The following is a 17,583-nucleotide window of genomic DNA, read 5'->3' as shown; positions in this document are numbered from 1 at the left end:
AGTATTTGAGGGTCCAGGTGTTTCCTTTTCCAAAGCTTTCCATCACCCCTCAGTCGCTAGGCATTGCATGCATGTGTTGCGGGGCTTACGTTACGTGTATTTTTGTTCTGCTTCTGTCATCATGCTTTCAAGTACTTACGTCAAATTGAGCCAACATTCCCCCTCAGTTTAGATATAAATAGGTATCTTTCTTTGTTTCATATGGAGGTCTCAGCCCTTAAGAGATCCAACTCAGACTACCTTCAAAGCCGAGCCCCTCAAAAGTTAAATTCGAGATTTTGAATTGACATTCAGCTTCGATGTCCGTCCTCACTGGAGTCCTCGACTACTCAGGTGACGCGCTGGTTCGCCCATACGTAGCGTTCTTCGCGCTGTCTATCTTGCCCGTAAGTAATTCTTCGCTGAAATATGAGCAGAGAATAATCTTGAACATTGATTTTCTGTTTCGATCTAGATTACCCTCTACTTCATCGGCGTAATCATTTACAATGTCTACTTCCATCCATTGGCCAAATACCCTGGGCCCAAGGTTATGGCTGCAACACGTCTCCCTTATTTACGCATGGTAGCTTCTGGCAACGCACCCAAAGTCACCACAGCCCTACATCGGAGATATGGCTCCGTTTTCCGTATTGCGCCAGACGAGCTCTCGTTTTTAACCGAAGGCGAAGCCTGGAAGCGAATCTATGCAACTAGGCCGGGTCATGGCCAAAAGCAGAAAGATCATAGATTTTACCAGGGATCTGTCGACGGATACCCCAGTATTCTTCTCTCTGGAGATGCCGATCATGCATTTGTTCGACGCTCGCTCTCACATGCGTTCTCCGATAGTTCACTACGGGGCCAGGAACCTGTCATTCAGGGCTACGTCAATCTTCTCATTCACCGTTTACGACAAAGATCACAAAAAGGGGCTGAGCCCATCGATATCGTCTCATGGTATAACTTTGCCACATTTGATATCATTGGCGATCTTTCATTTGGTGAACCATTTGGTTGTCTCCAAAACTCAAACTATCATCCATGGGTAAGCATGGTCTTCGAAAATGTTAAAGCTGGCACAATTTGTCGTGTGATTAGCCGTTTACCAGGAGGAAACTTTCTTCTTGGTTTATTAGCACCAAGAAGCCTAATTGATGCTAAAGACAACCATGAGAAATTAACGGTAGAGAAAGTCGATGCGAGAATAGAGAAGTCTAATGATCGTCCCGACTTCTTCGCCAATATTCTCAAACATCAAAACACCGAGAAAGAGTTTCCCCGTGGAAAACTTTATTCAAATGCCAGCTTTATCATCGTTGCTGGCTCCGAAACGGTCGCAACAATACTGTCTGGAGCAACATATCTTTTGTTGAAAAATCCGAATGCACTTGCCAAACTGCAACGTGAGGTTCGAACGGCATTCAACTCAGATGAAGAGATTAATATGGACACCTGCAGTCAACTCCGATATACACAGGCTGTTATAAACGAGTCGCTGAGGGTTTTCCCACCGGTCCCGATTGGCCTCCCGCGATTTGTTGATGCTCAAGGAGAAACAATTGATGGACACTGGGTACCCGGAGGGGTATGTCGAGATCTCACCTCAGCGCCAATCTGCTTCATCTCTAACAAGAATCAAGACAGTTGTATCCGTCGCCCCTATAGCCACTTTTCATTCCGAGTCGAACTTCAAACATGCGGATCAGTTCATCCCTGAGCGTCATCTCGGCGATCCTTCCTTTGCATCTGATAATAAAGATGCACTGCAGCCTTTCAGCGTTGGTCCGAGAAACTGTATTGGTCGAAAGTAAGTTCACTTTGAACTCCACCGGAGATTCTTTGTCCTGACATGTCATCATCTAGCCTCGCCTATGTTGAAATGCGCTTGATTCTCACCAGGATCATTTTCAATTTTAACTTGGAGCTGGCGGAGCCAGACATCGATTGGCAAGATCAAAAGTGCTATACTCTTTGGACGAAGAGCCCCTTAATGATCAAGCTCACGCAGAGGAATATGGATCAGCCAGCAGCTTAACATAAGCCGTTCCTTACATCATGGTACTTGGACGCCATGAATCCTGCTTTGCCAAGTTAAACGAGTGCCAACTTTTGGAAATATTTTCATAAGAATCACGCCTGAGAGCCCTGTGCTGAATGTATCCTGGCACTTTGGTCAATTTGGGTTTAATTGGAAATATCTAGTCCTGAGGTCCATTAATGTCGTCGTTATGCGCTTTAGAAGTGGCCGTGATAGAGCTGGTTGATCGTCTGATCCAGTCCAAGTCACTGTCAGTTTCTCTATATAAACTAGCTTGAACCAAAATTGCAAGGTTTTGAGATCACCGGATCAGGTGATCAATCTCATTGTTCTCCAGGAGGATTGAGCCCTTCTCTTTGTTTGTCGTCTGTCTTTCTTTCTTTTCCCCATCACCGATTAGTCAGTAGCCGATGCAGATCTATTGACTCCATGTCCTTCCTGGGTTCCTGACAGGTTGTTTACTTAGCAGTGAATTCACCCCATGAAGCATGTCCCAATGAAGGAACAGAAGTTGATTTGCAAAGAAGTTGTTTTCGGACGTTTCAACAAGCCCTAAGGTCCTTCCTCCCCAGTCCTTGCAATAACCATGATCTAGATCCGTGCCTAGACCATGATGAGGGTCGGAATTGATCAATACCCAGATTCTCAACGAACTTCTTGAAATTGACGGCTCCAATAGGCTTCGTACACCCATCGGCCAATTGTTCCGACGTCTTGACGTATGCAAAACGTCCGTTTCCGCATAGAACTTCATCACATATGAAGTGGAAACGCATTTCAATGGCTTGACCTCGCACCGTATTCCGGATTCTTCACTAGGGTCATCGCCCTTATGTTGTCTCCGAAGATCTCCGCCAGCTTTTGACCCAAATCGCCCATTTGCAGTTCCATCAGCAGTAGGGAAAGCCATTAAGATTCATGTCAAAATACGACGATTCTCGGAGGCAATGAAAACTTCATAGAGAGCCTCTAAAGTCTCAGCATCGGTTTTGGTCGTACTGAGGGTGTATGCGTTCCACCAAGCATTGACGGAAGCATAGGAGCTCCCTGCATCGATGGACATGTAGCTGCATTGGGCAAGTGGCGGATGTTGATCCTCGGTGAACACCGCACGGTAATCCCCCAAATTCTGCCGCGATTTGTTGGCGAAATCAAATGGCTTGGTCTCTTTGTGGATATAGAACATCCATGCACGGAGTCTGTCGCATTTGACTTGATGAGTAGTTGATTCGCTGACCTTTTTCAAGGCTGGAAACACCTCAAAAGCTGACATGCCATCACGGACCTACACCGTCATATTGAAGATACTGTGTTTCAAATCCATGAGATGCATTGATGGTTTCCACGATCCTACTGCTTTTGTTCCATGAGGTGACGATTTTTCACCATAGCCACCGTGATCCGTGGTGGAGCGGTAGCGGTAGTAGCCTGAACACTTGCCTGCGAGTTAGTAGTAGAACTCCTTGTGAATTGATCGGAAGCATCTTTCCTGAATTGATTTGCTGCCGCCTCCGCAGTAGCAGCATCCTGTTCGGTCTGATCTTCAACCCGTTTGACCTCTGCCTGGGTGTTAGTGATGTCAGGGGCACGCTCCAAATCCCCCGTAATTAATTTCCAGCGTTCCTCAGAGTGTCCCAGAATGTAAAACTTCAAATCCTGCACCCATCAATGCCAGTTGCTGGGCCCTTTGAGATTTGAGACGTCATCGGTGAGCTTTACCCCGTCGTCGTACATGAGTGACTACATGGTGTCTCGGTTCATAGGATATTCGGGATCGGGAGGAATCGACGGAATGCGGGGTAGAAAAGTGGGACTGAGCAGTGAAAACTGGGTTTTGAACGCTAGCAGTGAGCTAGTCTTTGGGCAACTTAGGCGCAATTGGAATGCTCAAGCAGATGAACGGGGGACGCAGGAATAGCGTACGAAAAAGAAGACACCAAAAAAGGCCTGGGGATGTCTTGTAACCACGGTGACGATATTTCAAAGTGGTCCAATAAAGACGAGACTAGGATTCGCAGAATTGCAGACGTGAGGGCTTCACAATGATGTAAAGCAATTGATGGTGCTGGTTGAACCGAGCCAGCGAAGTTGGTAGAAAATGTGCTCTTGGAGCGCGCCGGGAGGATTGAGGAAGGACAGGAAATTTCCACCTGACAAAAAGCCAGGGCTCATAACCTCTTTTGGGCTGATTTCAAAGCCCATCCAAAAAAGAGAGCAAACAATCAAGAGAAGTGGTTTTTGGGGGGGGAGCTAGCTGGACTGTGGGAGATATATGGGAAGCCATGCAAACCCATCAAACGAAAGGCAATATCGAAAACAGCGAATAAAAGGATAAAGGTCTATTGAACTCCCACTCCGTGTTGACCGTGGTTGACCGCCGTACTAACAGGACTGCTGTGTAGATAGATAGGTAGATGCTCTCTCCCTCTCTCTCTTCCTCTCAGTCTCTCTCTTTCGCTTGCATCGATACATACAGTATCTCTGCTTGTTTTTGTCGATAGGTTCTGAGCCCTTCGCGAGAAGGCCATTATCCTTGAAGACTTCCTTTGTTTACACTGGACGAGTGTGCCCCACTTTTCCAGTTTGAGCCGCATTCCCAGGATTTTTGGAGACCATCCCGACAAATCAAGATGGCGCCCACCACGGATGACGAATTCTACCGTGATGACGTACTTCTACAATCTCAGCGCGACCGCAATACGCAGTAACAGCAGCAGCAACCACACGGTACGCAACGACAAACGCGCGCCCTCCACCTTCCCTCCTCCACCGCCACCCCGAAGCCGAGCCGGGACATACCTCAATATGGAAGCGATGAAGAGGAGGATGATGAGACAACGTCTACTCACCAGGGTGAGGGCTTGCCTCAGGACACAGAGGCCCATACACTGAGACTTCAATCCATTCAATTTTTGAAACTATCTGGGCACCTACAGGCGTGGAAACATAGGGTGATGAACACTTTGAGGGTGCTTGGGATCTCACAGGTTGCGGACTTAAGAGTCTGCCCCGCCCCGCACTTAGTGACCCTAAGCGTGCACGTTGGAAGGCATGGTCAGCCTTTGCTGGAGCTTGGATGACCACGATGATTGATAACGAGGTGACGGATGCGATCCAGCTGAACCTTGTTGATGGCAAATGGCCGCGTTTTGCGGATAGTCTTCTCTGCCGAGTTGAGAAGGTTATCGGTGGTGGAAACACGTTCTGGAATATTGGCCGACAGATCAAGAAGCTGTGGAATATGGATCGAAAGGACTTTGCCTCCTGCTCACTGTTTATTACTGCGTTTAAGAAGCAAATCACTGTCGTCGGCCAAGTCAAACAGGAACCTACACCGATTACCTGTATTGTTATGCTTGTTGACCGACTTGGTCCTGAGCTCTCACGGGTGCCACTTCTGGAGCAGGAGATCAAGAGAAGGGACCCAGCGGGAGAAGGGACCCAGCAAGTCTCACAATACATGATATCAACGCTTTGTGCGACGAACTTGCTATTTCTGACGAGGATTCTACCAAGGCAGCTACTGCTTCAGCTATCGCAAATCGGCACGATAGTTTGCCCATTATCCGACAACAGCTGAGTTGTGCGCGTTAGATCAACCTGCCAGGGATGCGCGGTGGTTTATGAAAATCGACAAGACATTGCTTTTGCCTGACAGGCCGATCACGAATTTCACTGACAGCGTGAACACTCAGCTTTTGATGACCGGAAAGCCCAAGATTTCCACTCGGTGGCTGGATATGAGATGGTTCTTCGTCCGCGACAGCATCCATCTACGGAAGATCGAATTGCAGCGAGTGGATACGGCTACTAACACCGCAAATGGATTGACAAAGGCACTGGACAGGCACAAATTTGACACATTCGTGAAGATTCTGGAGATGGAAAACGTTAGGGGGGTCGCTGAGGTCTGAAAGGCATGAAAACGAGGTCTTTCAAATCGGACCCTGGTTTCCTCTTTGGGACTAGCTGACATTGGGGGTTGGATGGAGGAGATGTACAGGTGCAGTCCTGTAAGGGGGTTGTCGACGGTGGTTGATGGCCATGTGTTCGGTAACCTTACCTTACGCAAGGCAACCGACGGTCGACTGGTCATATAAGTTATGTATATGTATGCTACAATATATTCAAGCCATTAAGCCATTAAGCCATACAGCCATACAGCCATGTGTTCCATGTCGCGTGGCATCCAGCCCCACTGAATCTCGACCGTATACTCGTCCAGGCAAGTCCTGGGAAAGGGGGTGAGACAGTCGCGTGGCATGGGCCCAGTGCCCCGGAAGCAACGATCAGCGATCACGGCTGACTCCGTTGCCTACCCGGATCTATGACCTAGAGGGGATAGCTCGATCACCACTTACTGTAAGAAGCTCGGTCCATGACTCTTGATTTGAAAAGCAGATACGTACTTACATGTAGATGCAATAGTTCGTATGTGATGGCCCCCAAATGTATCTCTGACAATTAACATTTCAGTTTAACATTTGAAATTAACATTTCAATTTAGCATTTCAATTTAACATTCAGGAAAAAGTCTATACCAGCGGATCACATTTTTCCCGTATTCCTGGTTTCATCATAAAGTTCCACGTAAAGCTTCTCAGACGGGAAACTGTGGGAGATTAGATTCCTTAATCTACGGTAGAATTAAAATTTAACTGAAATAGCCTTCGTGCTGACAGGACTGCTGTGTAGAGAAATAGGTAGATGCTCTCTCCCTCTCTCTCTCTCTTCTTCCTCTCTCTTTTGCTAGCATCAATACACAAAGTCTTGCTTCTTGTTTTTGTCGAAACTCCGCCTATATAAGTACATTCATGCCGGGGGTGCGAACATTCTCTGCTTTAGCAGCCTAAATATTTGAATGATAAACGCAACTAGCACTACAGCAGACACAATGTTAGCCGAAGTCATGGTGTTTATAGCGAGAGACTTATATGATATCAAGGCACACGAAGAACAAGACGATGTGAGGACGGTCAGTCTTTGGTGGGAGCCGTGGCTAGTACCCTCCCCCACCAAATGTTCTTACCCACTCCACTTTTTTCGGGTCCCCATGCAAAATATATATATCACTTTCATACTATATAGCACCATTATTTTATGGTCTATAATGCTATAATTAAATTTCAAGGTTGCTTAATAATAGCACAATAAAATTTTCGCTTAATATTTTGTATAATACCCCTTAGCCTTCCGTACTACCTTCAAACGTCTTCCTATGCTCAATATTAGCGTATCTATCTTTGCCTGATCCAATGCCTTCTAAGCTTCTACTAGGCATTTTTTAAAATAATGCCAGTCTACTTCCGACCTTCCTATGCTAATAAGCTCTAGAAATAATACAAAGAGCTTCACTTTTAACTAGCGCTATGCCGGTTTAATTGGGTTCAAATCGGGTAAGTGCGCGGGCTAATCCTCGACGTATACTCCGTGAGTTTTAAACCACTCTTTCGTGTCCTTCGCTAGATAAATCCTCGCGTTATCTTGCTAAAATACTAAATCAGGGGTGTAGATTGGCATTAGACCTTTTTCGAGCGTCGAAATATACGACTTCGTAGTATAACCCCTCCCTAAATACGAGTCTTCGTCTCTTTCTATAATAATTAGGTCTGTCCGACCTCCGAGCTAAATTCTAGCCTAAACTATTTATAAAATATCTTTTACGTGAGCCTTAGTATTTATAAGCTCTTTTCGAAGGCCCTCCGAGGTCGTACGAAAGCACTATTGTGGTCTAAAGTTCGAGGTTCGCTATACCGAACACTCGTCCGAGAAGATCCACGATTAGAAGCTTTCGCGTCGCTATTTTCGCGTAAATTTTAGGCTTTTCCTTATAAGAGGAGGCTTAATTAGTATTTTCTGTTTCGATCGCCGTTTTCCGAGTCCGAATCGCTTTAAAATTCGACGTATAGTGGAGGGTGACGGATACTAAGCTATAGCAGCACTTAGCTATTTATAGGTCTAAAACGGATACCGACGTACTTATAAATAGAGGTAAGAGTAAGCGCGCTCACTAATAATTACGGGACGGCCACTTTTTTCACGATTTTCGAGGGTGTCTTCTTTGTAGTAGCGCTTAAGCGTATTGTAGATTGTCTTACGAGAACAGCCGAAATCATTAGCTAATTTCACTTACGAAATACCATTCTTATGAGCAGATACAATAGCTGACCTTTATATAACAGTAAGCTGCGCCGTTTTGCTACTTTTTGCATCAATTTTCATTACAATCGGAGCAATAGGGGAGGTGTAGGAAGAAAAATTAAAAGGTGAGTTGGTTGCCGGGTCAAATTGTAGTGGGGCAGTGGGTAAGAACATATGACTAGTATCTGTAGATCCTGAGGTGGCTTCTTTGAGGGTCACCCGGAAGATGTTAACCACGATATAAATGAAGCCTTAAGAGGCGATCAGATGAAAACTGCCAGCAATCAGCCCAGTTAGTGAATATCAGTAGCCAAGTTTAAGGGTCTTTAATATATAATAATTAAAAAAACGTAGACAATAATAGGGGATCTTGATAACCCGCCAATGTATTTACTACCCCTTCTGATCATTACAAGCTGATATAATCGAGGTGATTCGATTCGTCTGGACTGCTAAAGTGACGCCTTAGGTCCGGGTCGCCTCCTGTAATAGGCCATTTTCCCGTATCCTCTTAAAATATCCCGATTTTTTATCGCTCTATGGTCGACAAGTAGAGGGCTTTGTATACTCCAAAGCAAATGCGAGAAGAGGTAGCTTATTATAACTTGCTAAAATTTGAGATAAAAAGGAACTGTATTGAGTAGCTGTAGTCGAACAACACATCGTCTTGTTTGAACTGTTTGCTCAAGAGCTGTTGTTTTGCGCTTTTCCACGACCTTCAAAGCTCCAATCGATCTGCGTGGCCATCCTCACCTTCACTCCCAACTCATTGGCAAAGGCGCGAACCAAGCCAGGATTCTGCTGGAACCAACGTCCCGCCTGGACTGCATCAATACCGGATTGCACCACCTCCTCTGCTAGAGGCCCAGTTTTGATTCCACCGACAGCGGATATCAATATCCTGTCTCCTACAGCTTTCTTGATTTCCTGGGCTAAATGCACCTGATAGGCAGGGCCCGGCTTGATAGCAATCGCAGATTTGGCATGAACACCGCCTGAGCTGACATCCACCAAGTCAACACCACGGTCAGCCAAGAGCGGGACCAGCTGAACCGACTGGTCAACTGTCCAGCTCTCGGAAAACTCTTTCGTCAAGTCATCATCAAACTCGAACCAATCAGTTGCACTGATCCGGATCATTAGAGGCGTTGTTTCCGGAATACTAGCACGGATTGCCTCGGAGACCTCTAAGAGTAGTCTGATCCTGTTATCGAAGCTTCCTCCATACTGATCCGTTCGTTTGTTGCTAACAGGGCTCAAAAATTGGTGTAATAGATATCCATGAGCGGCATGAATCTCGATAGCATCAAAATTGGCTTTTACAGCCCTTTTCGCAGCCTCTGCGAAGTCGTTTATCAAGACTTCGATATCTTCCAAAGTTAGGGCCTTTGGAACGGTGTTGATTCCTTCCTCGTGAGGAATGGCTGACGGGCCAACAATTTCATCCGGCCACCCACCAACTTCCTTCACAGCCATAGCGTTAGCGCTCAACCAGGGGGCGACGGCACTGGCCTTTCGACCCGCGTGAGCTAATTGAATAGCAATCTTCTGACTCTGGCTGTGTGCAAACTCGGTAATCCGCTTCAACGGCTCGATATGGCCATCTTCATAGAGACCAAGGTCTTGAGGCGTGATACGGCCCACTTTCTGTACGGCTGTGGATTCCATGATTGCTATTCCCGGACCGCGCTGGAGAATTCCACCTAGATGCGCTAGATGCCAATCGGTGACATAGCCGTGTTTGGCAGAGTACTGACAAAGGGGAGCAAGGAACAGACGGTTTGGAAGCGTTACACCGCGGATGGTAAGGGGGGTGAACAGTTTGATTGACCCTTCCAGTTGCGTGCCTGCGGGAGGCTCTTGAGCTGGCGTATAGTAGGAGACGCCCGGGGCCGCGACGTTGTCGATTGTTTTTTGTGCCATGATTTGGGTGTTATTCGGCTGGAGGCTTGGAAAGGCGCTAACTAATAACGCGCAGAAAGAACAGTCAAGTATTTTGAGAATTCGAAAGGAGAACTAGCGAATAATTAAGTGCAAGCGACTTGTCGGCATACACCTTACGACCGTATGCACTTACTGATTACAAATTAAGCGTAAATAGTGTGATATTATTAATGTAATGTGAATCACGTAACCTGATCTGCATGCAAGTTATCAGATTCGGATACATGATTGGACATGAACAAAAGAACAAAGAAGTCTAATCCTTATCTACTCCACCGACCCCAACAGCAAGTGGGAAACATGCATCCTTCCGAATCTCGAGTCGGACATTGGCTCCAATTAGACCTTGTGGTTTCTTTGACTGATGCAGATAGCCTTGGGGTCCCAGTACACATGTACGTTTACGTGCTCAGCTCCTCGTTTCACTTTGACGTCACGTACTCCACCACCTTTACCCCTTGAGTAATACTATCCTCGCCCTCAACAAATCGAACAAAAAATGTAACATTTTCAGTTGCACACCCCAAGATGTCATGGAAAGCCATAAGCACAGAAGCCCAAGGCGCGGTCCTTGAGTCCATACCCTCCCGTTGGCGGCTGGATATCGAAAAATACAAATCGGTGAGGGATGTGAGAAGCGTTCCGTATACCAGTGGCATAATGACCAAAGACCAACTTGAAATCACCGAACTCACGGCCGGGGAGATTGTGAAATGTCTTGAATCTCGCGAGTGGAAAGCAGTTCAGGTCTTAGACGCCTTTGCCGCTCGGGCTGCCATTGCTCATCAGCTGGTATGTTTAAAATCCTTGACAACTTTGTTGTCGGGCTAACTTCAGCAACAGGTGAATTGCCTCACTGATTGGTTTTTTGAAGATGGTCTCTGGCAGGCGAAAGAGCTTGACGAGTTTCTTGCCAAGGGTGGGAAATTGAAAGGGCCATTGCATGGTGTTCCTGTGGCTCTCAAGGTGCAAAATATACATTGTCGGATTTGATTTGGTCATCAAGGGGCTGACATAATGACTAAATAGGACTCCCATGAGCTTGAGGGCCATGCTTCAACAATGGGCTACGTTGCAAGGAAGAACAATATCGCCAAGCGGGACTCTGCTCTTATAGCAACATTGCGAGACGCTGGTGCAGTCTTTTTCTGCAAAACAACGATGCCTCAGTCAGGTATGGCCCTAGAGACAGTCAGTAATCTCTGGGGCCGCACTGTAAGCCCGTTCAACAGAGACTTGGGTGCCGGCGGTAGCTCGGGAGGAGATGCAACTTTAGTAGCTCTGAGAGGCTGTCCCATAGCCCCCTCGACTGATATGGGGGGATCTATCCGCGTACCGGCTGCCTTCAACGGGCTATATGGTATCCGACCAACTTCGGATCGCATACCCAAGGGTGACATGCAAAACACTAACACCGGGAATCATACGATAAAACTGTCTTGTGGGCCTGTGTGCCACTCTCTCGACGACCTTGAGTTATTAACTAGAATAATTAATGCGCACCCGAACAACAAATACGATGTGACTTCCGCGCCTGTCCCCTGGAGAAATCTGGATTCTCTAGACCGCAAACTCACGATCGGAATATTGAGGTGGGACGGAGCCGTAATGCCTCATCCACCAGTATTACGATCTCTAGAACACTGTAAACAGACACTGGAAAAGGCCGGACATGAAGGTAGGTTGACTACCCGACCCTCTTCAGTTAAGAGTTCCAATAGAACCATTGTTAATCATATTTACAGTCCTTACATTTGAGCTACCTTTTGATGCCTGGGATGCTATGCAACTTACAGTACGTATTCCAGCAAAATCGTCTGAAGCTGCGGATTTAATGCCAAGTCAGTTCGATATTTATTACCTGTCAGGGTCTCACGGGACTAGGTCGACTCTGGCAGCTTCTGGGGAGCCTATCATGCCAGCTTTTGCTGATCTGCTCAGAGTTTTCAACCCCCGAGAGCACTCTGCTGGAGAAGCTTTACAAGTACGTACTTCTTTCATGTTACTGATAAGGTCATACTGAAAGAGCGGAGAACGCTGATATAGGGAACAGTTGAACCTCAAAACGAGAACCCTCAAAGAGCAATTCGCGGAGGGATGGAACAATACAGTCGGTCCCTTGGGCCATACTATCGATGCACTAATAGTGCCCCCAGCGCCTGCAGTGGGCTATCCTCATGACTTCAACATCTATTGGGGTTATACCTCGTTGTTCAATCTTCTTGACTATCCTTCGGTCATCTTACCAATTCCCAACTTCAAGGTGGATCCTCAGCTAGACCCCGTGGACGACAACTACCGACCGTCGGAAAGGAATCCCTACGACAAGCCCAATTATGAATTGTGTAAGCCTTCCAAGCGTGTTCAATTACATCTCACAAGACAGTATCTAATTTCCCATCGTTAACAGATGATCCGGAGCTGTTTGCAAACCAACCATCCACTGTTCAAATCGTAGGGCGCCCCTTCGAGGACGAAGAAACCATTCGAGTAGGGTCGGTACTAGATACATTGTTCAGGGCTCCTTAAGTAAGGTGAATTTGGGAATGCTAAACATGGATATTTGTTCAATTTTTTTAAGGACTTCCAATTTGATAAACCGCTCTGTATGTCATGCGGCAAACGTCAAACTATGTAAGTCAGGCATCACTCAAGGAAGCATTTACCCTATCCCGGAAATATATTGTCGGCAGAAATGCTCCCCGAGGTTCAAATCCATAGGTTGATCTCGAGCTGATGAAATGGACAGCCCTCAATTAGTTGACATCATTCATTGATCATATAATTAAGCCCTCCCTAGCGGCTTCAAAAGTCTTCCGTCGATGACAATTGGTCCATAGGAGAGAATACAAATCATTGCCACGGGTGTGGGAGCTCCCGAGTGGATTCCGAAGGTGACAAACGAACCTATCATCTACTTGGGAGCTCTAGTCCACAAGGATGGAGTCATCGGTAAACATCATCAATTTCCCATGGGTCATTCTTCTTGGGCCGGTATTTGTAATACTATATTTTCTTGTGCCTCATTTCTAGACCTTTCGTCACTTGTGGGATATAACGGAACGGAGCTTTTGAGGACCACTTAATTTGGCACGGGAGGCTTGCAGACTAGCAATGGCGATGATCAGGCACACGGCATGTTCAAGCAAATAGAGCTTGTTAATTTATACCTAAATGGCCCTGCCAAGTGTGCGGCATGGTCCATGAGACTCACCTTTTGCCAGCAGAGGAATGCTGCCGAATTTATGCAGAGGATATGGCTGGTGTAGATCATGAACCAAGCCGAGATATCAAAAATAATACCTTTATAATATATACAAAGAAACAAGTTTATTTACAACCAATTTGGGCCTCACATTGTATGTATTCCCTTAAGCCCCACCATAATAAAGGAGGAAAAAACATTTCTCTGAAATAAAACACAGATATAGACAGAGCACAATATTGTTTTTAACTTGACCATTGATCATGGCATATTCATTCCCGCCGGAAACTTGTTTGTATGGTAAGACTTCATTGTGCATAGTCGTGGGGTGCGGCTATTGGCTTTTGACACTCAGGGCAACCCCGGACCAAGTTTGACCGTAAATTTTAAGGACTGAAGGTCCACCTTCGAAACAACCAAACCTTCGGTCTTTGTGGGCGGATTCTGTAGCCCAATCACGGCTTATCTCGGCTCTAGAAAGAAGGAAAACGTAGACCCAACGGTATGTGAACCCGATATCAGGATCGGAGCGGTTCAATGACACTCAACCGGCAAATTGGTCTATCTTTACTATATCCTCTACTAGGCGCATCACAAATGAAGTTCCAATGTTCCTACCAAAATCTTGGAGATGTTGGATGATCCACTTTCGGCGTTCACCTTTTTGTGACCGGGCATTTTCCTACCATGTAAAAGACACCATGTCAGGATATACCCGCCCGACACGCTACCACGGAACGAGATATCCACGGAGGGGCGGTGTTCAGATGCCGAGGATAGAAATTCCAAAGCCCGTGATATGGTGACCAGTATATCGTCTCCCGGATTTGACAGGGTTTGCATTGCCATTTGGAGCTTCAGCCTCAGGGACTCCCGAACGGCCGGTGTGAGTGTGATATCTGTGGCGAGAACTTTCTCTCAGGAGAAATAACAAAGTCTTGCAGACAATGATATGAAGAGTTGTCAGGTTGTTCCAAACCCGGATTGCCGAAGGGTCCTTACAGAGGTCAACTCTCCCATTATAAATTATTTTTGACGCCCCACCAGAATATCGGGTAGTTGTATACGGTTCTTGTATGGCGAGGAGCGTAAGGAGGGTTTGGAACTCACGCTCCAACGGAATCGCTTGCTCCAGGTGTTCAGGCCAATGAACTTCCCCGGTATTCTCCCTGACGCCCATGAGGAGATTTGCGCACCCGATTCCTAATACTGCCAGGAGCCAGAATGCACCAGATACGTCTGTGTGCTTGGCTGTCCCTTCTTGCAGCTCAATCATGTTCTCCGGAAACAGTTTCTCACCATGGTAGCAGGCAAGTACCAGATCACTTCACACTTGGTTAAATGTAAAGATTGTGGCCGGAGTGGTGAATTCGTCTTTTCTCCTGGCAACCACCAACGCTGCAGCGCCCTGGACATGTCAAGTCCACGATTTGTGCTCGGAGACGTGCTCAAACACCCCCATCGAGATTACCGACATCAGGGTGCTGTCCTTGATGGACTCGACCGGCGATGACAACGCGGTGTTTCACATTGCGGATGGTCTCCGTATATTTGGCGCGCGCGAGGATTGCCAGCTCGGGGTGTTAAGTCGAATTGGCCAACGCTACGAGGCCTACGGCGGCCATGCTTGCCACCAAAGTTGGGTGCTCTTCATCGTTGTGATAAACAGAGGAATTGTAGTTGAGGCACCCACGTGAAGATGAATGGTTGACAAAGTTGCGGAGGAAATTGTTGACACCTATCTCATCGGCGCTGGGCTTAACGTGCAGGCGGGTGGCATGTCGAAGGTGCTCTTGGGCTTTATTCCCTTGGGACGTTTAATGGTATGGGATAGTATGATCACGGAAGATGAGGTCCCATTCATCTCGGTAATCAGGGCATTCTTCGCGCATTCGAATGCACGTCCACAATGAGGAGACTGCTGGTCGCACTGTGGGAAGACAGGGCAAAATGAGCACTGGTCTAGCAGACATGGGAGAGAAAAAGAAAACAAAAGTAAACACGAAACGGCACCTGCGCGTCGCTTGGCAGCCCGGCAGTTCCCACAACTCCTGGAGACTCGTAGGTGAGACATGTTCGGGGCCATACAGAGTACTAATCCATCAAAAAGCAAGGGAAAGAGTAAGGGAAAAGGCAAGGGAAAAGGGCGTGTGTGTAATCCAATCCGTGCTCTGATCAGTTTGAGAGGCACTCGCCAGGGTTTCAAGAGTTAAAGCCGAAGCTCCAGCTCTCAGCCCTATGTTCAACTGGAGATCTTCTACAATTGGCCCCCACTTACGGCTGCCAGGAAACGCGTCAAGAACAGAGTTCGTTTTAGTGGACAAGATGTGGCAATGAGACAAGCAGACATAAGTTCGCCGACCTATCAAAGGCTGGACTTTCCCATCCGCCACCTCCCCCTCTCCCTTTTTTTCTTTGAAATTCCACTCAGCATTTAGTGGAGAAGCAGATAATATCACTATGGACGAAAATATTGATTCCCCGGTAGACCCACACAATTACACTCGAAGCGAAGCACTCTATCTGTTTGTCCTTGTTCAAGCCGAGGACGCACGAATCGCTTGATACTCTTTCAAAGCAGATAGACCATAATACGGCACATGGAAGATAGAAAATTGAAGCACTCCCGACAATCCAGACATTACATCAGCTGCCTCACCATACCTTTCCGCTGAACAAAACATTCCCGGGTCTACAGTGAGGAGGTCCATTTCTGCCAGTGCCTGGTCCAGCCCCCACGAGTGTCCTATCGTTTTAAGACACTGTATTACCCATCGGCGTTGCGGATGTTTCGGCCCTTCGATTATACCAGCAATGAATAATGGCCAGAGTAGCATGAGGCCACCCAAGTAGCTCTCCGGAGGAAGAATAGGTGTTTCTGGTAGAACTTCGGAGTTACAAGCACCAAGGTGAAAGGGTACACTGCGACAGATGTCGGCACCTAAGCGACGGATGGTTGAGCGCAGTGACTTGCAGTGCAAGCGAAAGTCTTCAGATAAGGAAGTAGCCGAGCCGTTAGACAGCTTGTGGGCATGCGATAATATAATTTCGCTGACTAAGATGCGCGCGCAGCGGTAATGGTTCCAGCAACTTGGCGCCCAGATGTCAGGGTAGAGGTGGTATTCGTTGTTCAAGGGTCGAATTCCGTGGCACCGGCGTTCAAAGGCGCGGTCTAGTGGCATTAATGTATGGCTGCTGTATGTGAAGTCTGGTGGTAGGGTAACCAACCAGGCGATGAGGTCTGCTTCGATGGCACAAGCCGCAGTAAGAACTTCTTGGGGATTGCTGTTCGCTGTTGTGTGGATATCTGCACGTAGATTTGCCAGATTGCCGATGATAGTAATCAGCTTATTACCAAGGGCGTCCTTCACTTGGGGGATCATATCAAGCTTAGCAGTCTCCAGTAGAGAGCCGGGTACCCGTACGTCGCGCTGCAGGCAACTTATGATCTATGAGCGGATTAGCATTGTCTTAGTTATTGAAGGAACGGACGCATGCGCACGATCTGATATCTTAAATGCAAGAACAGCCGAACTCCAGCCTCCGTCAGCAGCTGTCCAAGTCCCCGGTATTCTAGTAGAGCTGCAGCTCCAGAAATATGGTTTGTCCAGCTCTCAATACCCTGCGGAGCCCTCGATATGACGATCTACCAATGTTAGCAATATTGCATTTTGTGAGTTTGGTGGGACATCTTACTTCGTATAGAGACAAAAGCACGACTGCGCCAAGAGTTTGGTTTGTCTTGGCCTCGTCAGTATTAGCCAGCGCCTCGTTGACCATCTTGAGCGCAGAGCCATACTCTTGACGCGCTGTCTGTCTCAGTGATGTGACGTTCTGAACGCGCGAGAGCATGGCGCTGGCAACCGCCACAATGCTAGACTGTATAGCCCGTTGGCCCGACGACCCACCGGACTGCATGAGAAAAGTGGTCAAAGAGTCCGTCATCAGAGATGTACCAGGAATGGCATGTGACTGCAGAAAAAGCAGATAGCCTCTTGCCTCGACAGCCCCGTGTTAGGATGTGTCTCCCGAGGACTCTGTCTTAGCTGGCGCGTCAGAAATTGATTCTCATGGTCGGAACCGAAGTAGACTTCTGTGCCTTCTGAGAAGCTTGTCATTGAAGAGGATACAACATTCTGTCTATGGAAAGCGGTGCGGCCCGGTCGGGCCGGCCCTTGACGTCTGAGAGAACCGGTCGTAGAGGCAGAAGAAGACTGAGAAGAACGCGCCTTGCGTCTGACGGATTCGCTTTGGTCGCGGAACATCAGTGACA

The 17,583-nt window shown here is 47.3% G+C and overlaps 7 protein-coding genes across 7 annotated transcripts; 3 read left to right on the top strand and 4 right to left on the bottom strand.

Annotated features, from left to right (window-relative positions):
• Nucleotides 1-299: 299 nt before the first annotated feature.
• On the top strand, nt 300-2,017 carry N7446_007542 (cytochrome P450; the record flags this gene model as incomplete). The annotated part of the gene is made up of 4 exons (XM_058516287.1): nt 300-386; nt 455-1,567; nt 1,623-1,789; nt 1,846-2,017. 4 exons carry the CDS (start codon nt 300-302, stop codon nt 2,015-2,017), a joined length of 1,539 nt encoding a protein of 512 aa, XP_058373465.1.
• A 919-nt stretch (nt 2,018-2,936) lies between these two features.
• Nucleotides 2,937-3,754, bottom strand: N7446_007541 (uncharacterized protein; the record flags this gene model as incomplete). Its single annotated transcript, XM_058516286.1, has 3 exons — nt 2,937-3,305; nt 3,407-3,676; nt 3,740-3,754. 3 exons carry the CDS (start codon nt 3,752-3,754, stop codon nt 2,937-2,939), a joined length of 654 nt encoding a protein of 217 aa, XP_058373464.1.
• Nucleotides 3,755-4,650: 896 nt separating this feature from the next.
• Nucleotides 4,651-5,934, top strand: N7446_007540 (uncharacterized protein; the record flags this gene model as incomplete). The annotated part of the gene is made up of 4 exons (XM_058516285.1): nt 4,651-4,689; nt 4,738-4,873; nt 5,008-5,496; nt 5,615-5,934. 4 exons carry the CDS (start codon nt 4,651-4,653, stop codon nt 5,932-5,934), a joined length of 984 nt encoding a protein of 327 aa, XP_058373463.1.
• Nucleotides 5,935-8,845: 2,911 nt separating this feature from the next.
• Nucleotides 8,846-10,084, bottom strand: N7446_007539 (NADH:flavin oxidoreductase/NADH oxidase; the record flags this gene model as incomplete). The annotated part of the gene is made up of 1 exon (XM_058516284.1): nt 8,846-10,084. The coding sequence occupies one exon, from the start codon at nt 10,082-10,084 to the stop codon at nt 8,846-8,848; it is 1,239 nt and encodes a 412-aa protein (XP_058373462.1).
• Nucleotides 10,085-10,765: 681 nt separating this feature from the next.
• N7446_007538 (amidase signature domain-containing protein) lies at nt 10,766-12,634 on the top strand (the record flags this gene model as incomplete). Its single annotated transcript, XM_058516283.1, has 7 exons — nt 10,766-10,897; nt 10,949-11,071; nt 11,135-11,783; nt 11,851-11,900; nt 11,952-12,089; nt 12,159-12,450; nt 12,516-12,634. 7 exons carry the CDS (start codon nt 10,766-10,768, stop codon nt 12,632-12,634), a joined length of 1,503 nt encoding a protein of 500 aa, XP_058373461.1.
• Nucleotides 12,635-14,758: 2,124 nt separating this feature from the next.
• Nucleotides 14,759-15,283, bottom strand: N7446_007537 (transcriptional regulator family TF; the record flags this gene model as incomplete). The annotated part of the gene is made up of 3 exons (XM_058516282.1): nt 14,759-14,884; nt 14,927-15,117; nt 15,154-15,283. The coding sequence occupies 3 exons, from the start codon at nt 15,281-15,283 to the stop codon at nt 14,759-14,761; spliced, it is 447 nt and encodes a 148-aa protein (XP_058373460.1).
• A 564-nt stretch (nt 15,284-15,847) lies between these two features.
• On the bottom strand, nt 15,848-17,255 carry N7446_007536 (uncharacterized protein; the record flags this gene model as incomplete). The annotated part of the gene is made up of 3 exons (XM_058516281.1): nt 15,848-16,759; nt 16,813-16,956; nt 17,007-17,255. The coding sequence occupies 3 exons, from the start codon at nt 17,253-17,255 to the stop codon at nt 15,848-15,850; spliced, it is 1,305 nt and encodes a 434-aa protein (XP_058373459.1).
• Between the last annotated feature and the right edge of the window lie 328 nt (nt 17,256-17,583).

Source organism: Penicillium canescens (genome assembly GCF_028828765.1).
Source record: "Penicillium canescens strain IBT 15451 chromosome Unknown utg000004l_segment0_segment0, whole genome shotgun sequence".
Taxonomy (NCBI): Eukaryota; Fungi; Ascomycota; class Eurotiomycetes; order Eurotiales; family Aspergillaceae; genus Penicillium; species Penicillium canescens.
Note: the sequence above shows the minus strand (reverse complement) of the source record. Positions and strands in the feature narration are given on the sequence as shown.